The following is a 9,013-nucleotide window of genomic DNA, read 5'->3' on the forward strand; positions in this document are numbered from 1 at the left end:
AAAAAAAAAAAAAAAAAAAAAAAAAAAAGTCTTAGATTTCAACAGAGGCCACCAGCAGGGTCCCCTTCTAAGTGAAAGTCATGCATTAACTCTGCCAGCCGGTTCCTCAAACAGCAAATTGGCCATAGTTCTTCCTCCACCGGCTCAAACTAAATTTGAGCTGAAACTAGAGCAAGGAGGAGCTGGGGGCGAAACGTCAAATCCATCCCTACCTGCATGAAATTACACTAGAGGGTCGGGGTGGGAATGTGAGATAGCGCTTGCACTGCAAGGAGGTCAGCGAACCAAACGGAATTTATAAACACCGCGGGCTCAGCGAGCAAAAAACATTTGAAAGACTTTTAATTAGAAGCCATTTGGCCCAAAGGTGGTTCATCAAACTTCAGAATTTCAGCCAGGCACAGATACATGCAGGTGGCATTCCATTAACCTTTTCCCTGAAACTAGATGTCATGGTGTCGATCATCATTCCTTCTCGGAACAAAAAAAAAGGCGGGGGAGGGGGGAAGCCATGTTTTCCAAATGTTCCCTTGTCCCGTATGACCACACAGAAGGAGTGGTGTGGGTCGGGGTCCGTGTAACCCAGTGACCAGAAGCCAATAGCATTGGAGGATGAGTACTGTACCATGGAAGGATTGATTTCGCTCGGATCCACATACATTCTGCTGACATCATAGAGAGAGTTTATATCTCTTTCCTGAAAAAAAGAAAGAAAAATAATGGAACAATCCATGCTCTGAATAGCCCTGCCACATAACAAGGGTTCTGGCCTTCCCTGTGGTCACTTATCCTTCGGTAGAAGAGTTGCGATCTCACAGGGTTTACTGGTAGCTCGCAGGTAGAGATAGTAAGGGGCTCTAAAGAAGTTAGAAACTACATAATTGGCAGGCTCCTACCTGACTGACAGAGCCCCAGGCACATGTTCCTCTGTAGAAGCACAAATCCCGTGAGCTAGTGATGTGCTGGAATGAGCTCATGCCTCATACTGCCCACCGCAAGCTCCTCTCCCCGGCTCCACATTGAAAGGCTCCTTAGTAGCTTGAAATCAGCCACCACGGTGGTATTTACACCATGGAAATTGGCAAATGCTACAAACTGGAGCTTTTTCCCTCAAAGAGTTATTTAATATTTACCCTCTTGGTTTTAAAGTCAGTGTCAACTATATGTTTCCAAATGTCTCCAGTCTTGCTGATAAAAGCTAGTAAGTGTGCCACGTTTACCTGTGTCCCCCTCTTTCACTTGGCTCTAGCCCGCCAGCCTCCTTTCCATTCCTCGTGTCACCTCAGGTCGTACACCATCTCCCCTATCCAGTGCCACGTCCTCTTCCAAACTGCCCTGAGCCTTCTTGTCTTCCAGGTTTTGCTCACATTTTCACCCTCGTAAAGGGGCCCTCTATGACCACGTCACCCAGTCTAATGCAGCACCCACCACTTTCCAACCCATCCTGTTTGGTTTCACTGGAACTCCCTCTACATGGACATCTCTTCTTTATGTAATTCTATCTTCTCTATCTCTTTTCTCTAAAACCCAAGTTTCCCAAGGGGAGACTTTCCCATGGTGTTTCTGGTATCTGGTACATGGTTGGAACCCAAGTTTCCCAAGGGGAGACTTTCCCATTGTATTTTTGGTATCTGGTACATGGTTGAAACATAATAAATCTCTTTTCAATAAATTAAAGAATGTCTGAGAGGAACTGAGGCCCAGTAAATCCATCAGGTCTCTCCTTCGCTCAGAACCTTCCCATGGCTCAGAGTAAAAGTGTCCTACGATGGCCGCCAGGCCCTACCCGATCCAGCCCTGTTACCCCCATCCTGACTCACTCAGTCTCAACACACTAGCTTTCTATCCGGGCAGGTTCCCATCCCAGGACTTTTGTACTTGCTGTCATTCCTTCCTCCAGACAGCTGCCGGCTCACTCCTCAGTAAGCCTACCCTTGGAAACTGCAAGCCCTTCCCCATCTCTCTGTACCCGCTGGATACCCAGTAAGAACTCAGTGAAGGTTTGCTGGATGACTAAATGGAGAAATCATAAGCTCAGACAGGCTATCTCACAACTCACGACGAAGTCAACCACCTACCATATTGTAGCGCTCCAGGAGCTCGGGAGTCACAGGGTAGCGCAGTCTCATCTTGCGGTAAAGTGCGTGCTTCTCATAGTAACTGACAAGCTCCACGAGGCTCTCAAAGTAGGCAGAGGTCCCCAGCACAAAGTGCCGGCCATCCCGGTTGATGCGGCAGTGCTTTACTTTGCCCCTGGCCCTGAAGGAGGAAGACCACATGGGCGTGACACACTGAGATCCTGGTGGCCAGACAACTGCTACACGAGACTCGCTGATCAGAAACAACCGAGTTAGTCATCCTGAGGGGACTGGGTAAGTAAACAGGGTCCAGCCCTCCTATAGAAGACAAGATACAGTTCAAAATGATTGTGATCGTGCTCATGTCAACCCCACAGAGCTTAGAAGATGAAATGGGCTGATACAGAATATATTACTCTAGGGGATATTCAGAGACTATAGACTAGTGCTTGGCACATCAGAAGTCTTTCCAAAACAGATCTGGACGAATCTGTATTTCAGAAGAAATATTGCTGAATGGCTCAACAACTAGCTCCACTTGTACCCTCCCCTGCCTTCCCCCCTGCAACTACAGGACTTGACTTTAGAAACATACTAGGTGTCTAGAGCAGGGGCTGATGAAGTGTGGACCATGGGTCAAATCGGGCCTACCTCTTTTTAGTAAGATTGTATTGAAACACGACCACCATTCATTTTCCTATGGTTGTTTTACACAACAGCAGGGTTGTGTAGCGGCAACAAAGACCCCACAAAGTAAAAGATATACTCTGTGGTCCTTTACAGAAAATGTTTGCCAATCTCTACTCAAGAACTCTAGGACTTGATCCCCAAATCCTGAAATCTTGTCTTCAATGACCAAATTAGTGAAACAATATTTTTTTTTCCAAAAAGAAAACAATTGTTCATCCCTTTCTATTCAAAATAAGAGGACATTATACTCAATAAGTTGTTCTGAGAAAACTAAATATCCACACACAGAAGAATAAGATTAGACCCTTACCTTACAACATATATAAAAATCAACTCAACATGAATTAAAGACTTAAACATAAGACTTGAAGCTGTAAAACTACTAAAAGAAAACATATAGAAAAAACTCCATGACATTAGTCTGCAAAATGATCCTTTTTTTGGGCCACAACCCCAAAAACACAAGCCACAGAAGTAAAAATAGACAAATAGACCTTTATCAAACTAAAAAGCTTCTGCACAGTGAAGGAAATAATGAACATAGTAAAAAAAAATAACCTACAGAACGGGAAAAAATATTTGAAATCCAAATGTCTAAGGGTTAACGTCCAAACGATATAAGGAACTTAAGCAACTCAATAGAAGGAACGACCCAATTTAACAAGAGGCAAAGGGATCTAAGTAGACATGTCTTAGAATATGATATATAAACAGCCAGCAGACATATGAAAAAATGCTCAACATCAATAATCATCAGGAAAATGCAAATTAAAACCACAATGGGATATCATCTCACAGCTGTTGTAATGGCTATTATCAAAAAGATAAAAGATACACGCTGGCCAGGATATGGAAAAAAGGGAACCCTAGCACACTGCTGGTGGTACTGTAAATTAACGCAGCCATTATGGAAAACAGTATGGCCTTCCTCAATTACCATACAATCTAGCAATCCTACTTCTGGGTATATATCCAAAGGAAACAAAATTAGTATATTGAAGAGGCTTCTACACCTCCATGATAATTGAAACATTATTCACAATAGTCAAGACATGGAATCAACCCAAGTGCCTATCAGTGGATGAACAGATAAAGAAATTACCATATTCTACACAATAAAATACTAGTAAGATTGAAAAAGTCCTATCATTTGCAACAACACGAATGAACCTGGAGGGCATTATGCTAAGTGAAATAAGCTAGGCACAGGAAGACAAGTCATATATTACCTCACTTCCACATAGAATCTAAAAGGAAGGGAACTCAGAAGTGGTTACCAGGGGCTGAGGGGTTGGGAAGTATTGGAGAGCTATGATCAAAGGGCACAAAATTTCACTTATGCAACAAGAATAAGTTCAAGAGATCTATTTCTCGATAAGGTCACTGATGTTAATAACAATATACTGCATTCTTGAAAATAGCTTAAGGAGTAGGTTTTAAGGATTCTAAGCACACGGGACCTGAGCAGTTAGCATAATGGCTATGTTGCTGGACTCCCATGTAGCCGACCGTGGTTCAAGTCCCGGACCCAGTGGCTTAAACTCATGCCGGGCGCATGTGCATGCGTGCCCAGGATCCTGAGAGGAGAATGGAGAAGGGATTGCGGCATGGCCATCCCCCTGGGAGATGATTTCTCGCTTTCTGTCTGTCTGTCTCTCTGTCTTTCTGGAGAGCACACGCACCCTACAGCAAAAACCTCTCCAAAAATAAAAAAGAGTTCTAATAACAAAAATAAGTATGTGAGATAATGCATGTGCTAATTATCCCTATTCAGGCATTCCACTATATGTGCATATTTCAAAGCATGTCATACATGATAAATATATTTCATTTTGTCAGTTAAAATAAATAAGGAAAAATGTCTTGAAGTGTTATTTTTATGGGCATACTGATCTTTTTAAAATTTAGCACTTTACAGATACTTTTTTATTGTTCTTAAAAATGCATCCTGTTAAGCTATTTCTTCACAAAATGCTATATAAACAAATGCTAGAAGATTTCTACCTTAGTGGTTGATTCGCGGTGAGACTTTATTAAATATTTATTACTTTCAAAAGAGAGAAAGGAAAAAACAAAACACTGCTGAGCAGAAAAACAAGCTACAGACTACATAACTGCAGTATGGTCCCACTTGTGGTTTTCTTAAAAATAGAACAAGGTACCACACACAAAATGGCACCGTATATTTTCCATAGGTACCTACGCATGGAAATACGTGTGTTTTAGTCTAGGCAGAGACATGAACTAACAAACTGAGCTTTCTATCAGGACAAAAACTGAGACAAGAAAGACCATCAGGGGATTTTGCCTTTTCTGTAATGTCTAAATTTTTTATAAAATGTCTGTACTATTTATATAATTAAAAATTAATTTTAAAACTTTTTACAAGAGCTCCCCAAGGCAGGAAGGTCCTGGTTTCCTCCCCAGGGACTTCCCTGAGCCTCAGTTCCCTATTCATAGTATCGAGGACTCACGACTCCCATCTCATGGGGAGCATTAGGATCATCGATTAGGGAATTCACGGGCACTCAATAAACGAATGGTTTGGGAGCTGTAACCAAAGTCAGGCCAAATTAGCTTCCCTGGAAGAAGGAAAGACAGCGAAAGGCGGGAGTTCTCCAAGCCCTGGGAGTGGGCTGCCACAGTCAGTGGGAGCCACGGCCTGAGGTCTCGGCTTCACTGAGGACTCACTCGTCCCACTGACGGGCCCCTCTGTCTGATCACACCCAACACTGACCTCGTCGCCTCATTTAGAGGATTTGATAGTGATGCTTCTCCTCTCCTAGGGGACCTTGGCATCCCAGAGCCTAACATGGTGCCTGGCACAGGATAGGTACTCTTCAAGTATGGCAGGGAGGGTCTTCTGCAGACCTGTGCTCTCCTCCTGCCTGGGACACATTCCCACCCCATTCCCTGGAGAACGCCTTTTCACCCTCCACCACCCTGCCTAGCTACTCCCCCATAGCACAATAGCATGGGGGGGGGGGCCTGCTCATGTGCCTCTCCTACTGGAGGCTGAGCTTCTCAGGGAAGGTCACGCCCTGGCCAGAGAGCCTTTGAAAAGGCATGTGTCCTGGGTGGAATGGGTGGACTTGACTGTGATGGTGGCTCAGGGCCGCAGTGGGCCTGCACTGGCTGGAGGCCAGGGAGCTTCTGCATCCCGCACGATGGGAACAGACCTGGCTCTCCTCCTCTAAGGAATGCAGAGCTGGATTCCAAGTCCCTGCGGGTAGGGAGAGCCTTATTCTTGCTGACTGATGTACTCACTGACCGCCGACTGTGTCCCAGCCAGGGTTATATGAGCCAGAATGGGTCAAAGCAAGAAGCACGTGTGAGTCGGGACTGTGGTCTCTCGTCCCCACTGTCAGGTCCATCTGCTGAGGGCAGGGCCAGGCTGCCTTCACCACACCTGCTTTCCAGAGCCCCACTGGTAGGTGCCCAGTGAAGACCTGCTCATTCCTAAAAAAACTAAACTCCATTTTTCAAAGTGCCTCCAAACTTTGGGGGGGGGGGCAGACTCACCAGCAGAATGGCAGGGCTATGCAAACGAGCATCCCTCTGCGGACCCCCACATCTCCCACTACCCCATCATTTCCACGGAAATAATCCCAACCCCACCCCCACCACCCAGCCCAGGGAGGGCTCATCCTTGCTGCTGGACGCTGTCCCAGCAGCCCAAGGGAAGCCACTGAGAACAAAGCCAAGGGAGACAGCACTGAGAGGTGCACGGAGGTAGCATCCAGATGGGCCTCAAGCAAGGCTGGATCCAGATGTGGTAGAACCAGTTTAACCTCCAGAACCTCAGCGTGTAGCAGACAAATCCCTACGGTTTGGGCTACAGCCAGCTGAGTGTGGAGCCCCCGAATGACGACTGTGGCACAGTGCGACCCCCGATGCCCAGCCCAATGCCTCGAACACAGTGGACTGAACACACCCAACGCCCATCTAGGCTGAGGATCCACTTCCGAGAGCTTTTGGGGACAGAGCAAAGGTCAAATGCATGGAGACCAAGAGGAGCTTTTGGGGACAGAGCAAAGGTCAAATGCACGGAGACCAAGAGACCCAGGGCCTCCTCTGGCACATAAGCTCACAAGAGCCACGCTGGTGGGGACTCCTCTCTGGCAGGCGGTGACCTACAGGGCCAATGACCAGCACCCCCACCACAGGGAGGTGCTCAGGCGTGGTGGTGCAGGGCGGGAGGGGTGGTCTGGCAGGGAAACAAGGAAGGGGGTTAGGATAGGCTGGAGCAAACCGGATGGACCTGGGCAGCGGCCTTGTAGCTGGCCACTCCTGTTGCCCTGTGGGGATGTGGCCCACAGCTTCCACCGTCTCCCGCTTCACAACAACAATCTGGATGTTTAGGTCGAACTCTGTTTCACATCACCGTACAGGTTGAGCCAAGGGTGTCCCCAGGCCTGGTCTGGCCCACAGGCCTCTGGCTGACGACTTGAGAGTGCAGAGCACCAGCCATGGAAGCGGACAGGCTGGAGCTGACTCGGCCAGCAGGAGGCTGTGAGCTGAGACCGGTCACCGAGACCGCCTGGACTTCCGTTTCCTCCTTTGAACCAACAGGTCCCATCACAGGCTGCGGTGAGGGACTCAAGCAGATGAGGCCTTGAAAGCAGCCCTGGTTCTGGACACGCTGTAGGAACTCAGCGCATGGCAGGCCATCGCCATCGTTAGATGCAGGAAACCCTGCGGCTGAGGCGAGGGCGGGGTGTGTCATGCGGGAGGCGGGACAGTGGCTGGCGGTGACGTGGCGCTCTGGGGTTGCGCCACATGGGAGGATGCCAGGTTTGCATGCAGAGACCTCTGGACACGGGGGAGGGGGTGTGCGCCCACCGTCCAGGGCTGGGGGCAGGGGTGGATCATGGCACAGGGACCTTGTTGGGGGTTCCTGTCTGTCTCTCACTCATGGAAGGAAGAAAGCAATGAATTAATTAATAGAATTTCTGACTAGGTCTGACTCCCGCCTCTGCAGGTAGAGAGGAGAGATCGAATGTTTTTGGTGAAATCAGAGAAGCACAGTCCTGGAGAAAAGGGGACAGTGGTGCTACAGAGGAGAGGAACAGCCCTTTCGTATCACAGACCTGGGCTCTCTGGGTTCGAATCCCAGCACCCCAGCTACTGGCTCTGTGCCTCAGTAAGTTACTTAACCCTGTCATGCTTCAGTTTACCTCCTCTGAAAAGCAGGGATCGTGGCCACGTCAGCCCCCAAAACTTCTGAAGGATGAATGAGTGAACACGGAGCACGGTGCTCTGGAGAAGCCAGGCCGTGCCTGGAGCATGTGGCCACTTCTGCTGTGACTGCTGGTGCTGGCGTTGGGGCCGGGAGGAGGACCTCTGAGGTCGGCCGCCTCCTGCAGCTGCCCCTTCGCTCTCCACACCGTCCTCCCTGGGCTGCCCTCGGCCGGCCTCCCCAGGGCACCTACCTGAAGGTGATGGCGTAGGAGTCGGTCCCTTCTCGCCTCCGGATCAGGAAGGCTCCGTCCCGGGGGATCCTCATCAGCATGTCCTCGGCTTCCCCCCGGCTCAGGCTGTCATAGTACCACCTGCAGACAGGGCCCGGAACGCCAGGTCAGACCCCACCAGGCTGCCACGGCCACCATAGAGGACAAGAAGGCGCTCCTGTGACACCGGCAGTGGCCCTGGGAAAACCCCACAGTGGCCTTCCCAGTCAAAACTGCTGGAAAATGGCAATTTTCAAAACACCGGAAGACCGAGTGGATCTGCTTAAAGGCCAAGAAGATAAATGGAACTCTCTCTCTACCCACACACTCAGCCATGCCCAAAAGGCCAGCCGCAAAGGGTGGCAGAGTTGAGGCAGCGTGTTCTTCGTTTGGTTCCTAAGAAGTAAAATAGAAAAAGAAAAACACAATGGTATGCAAACAGCTAGAAAAAGAAAAAAAATTACGTTGCTGTAAGTTGCAGTTTCCTGAGAGGTGGGAATTTCAGCAGTCTCCCACTAAAAACCTGCTTCTTACCCTTTATCCAGAACTTGCAAGGCAAAACTGGTTATGTACTCTACCAGATAAAGAAATAAAGGAGAAACGTTTGTAATTACTTCCCCCTTTTCCATTTTCAGAACAAACAGAAAGGGGCTTTGACGAAAAGGAATCAAAAAGATGTTCAGGCCAAACCTAACCTCGGAAAAATCAAAGCGCAAAACCCAGGGCTGTGAAGATCAAGAACGGGAAAGGAGGGGCGGGAGGACAGGGGAAAGGAAAAAAACAGGGCGAAGGTCA

General features: G+C 48.3%; 1 protein-coding gene across 2 annotated transcripts in view; it reads right to left on the minus strand.

Moving 5' to 3' along the window:
- Window positions 1–9,013, minus strand: part of PLCG2 (phospholipase C gamma 2) — a 167,160-nt gene that overhangs the window by 54,311 nt on the left and 103,836 nt on the right. For both annotated transcript variants that reach the window (XM_006152585.3, XM_027773492.1), the window contains exons 18-20: window positions 8,201–8,320; window positions 2,079–2,259; window positions 626–697 (exon numbers count right to left, since the gene is read on the minus strand). In XM_006152585.3, the coding sequence (XP_006152647.1) occupies window positions 626–697; window positions 2,079–2,259; window positions 8,201–8,320 (373 nt within the window). The remainder of the gene's footprint in view (window positions 1–625; window positions 698–2,078; window positions 2,260–8,200; window positions 8,321–9,013) is intronic.

This window comes from Tupaia chinensis, unplaced genomic scaffold, assembly GCF_000334495.1.
Source record: "Tupaia chinensis unplaced genomic scaffold, TupChi_1.0 Scaffold000355_1, whole genome shotgun sequence".
In the NCBI taxonomy this organism is placed as follows: Eukaryota; Metazoa; Chordata; class Mammalia; order Scandentia; family Tupaiidae; genus Tupaia; species Tupaia belangeri.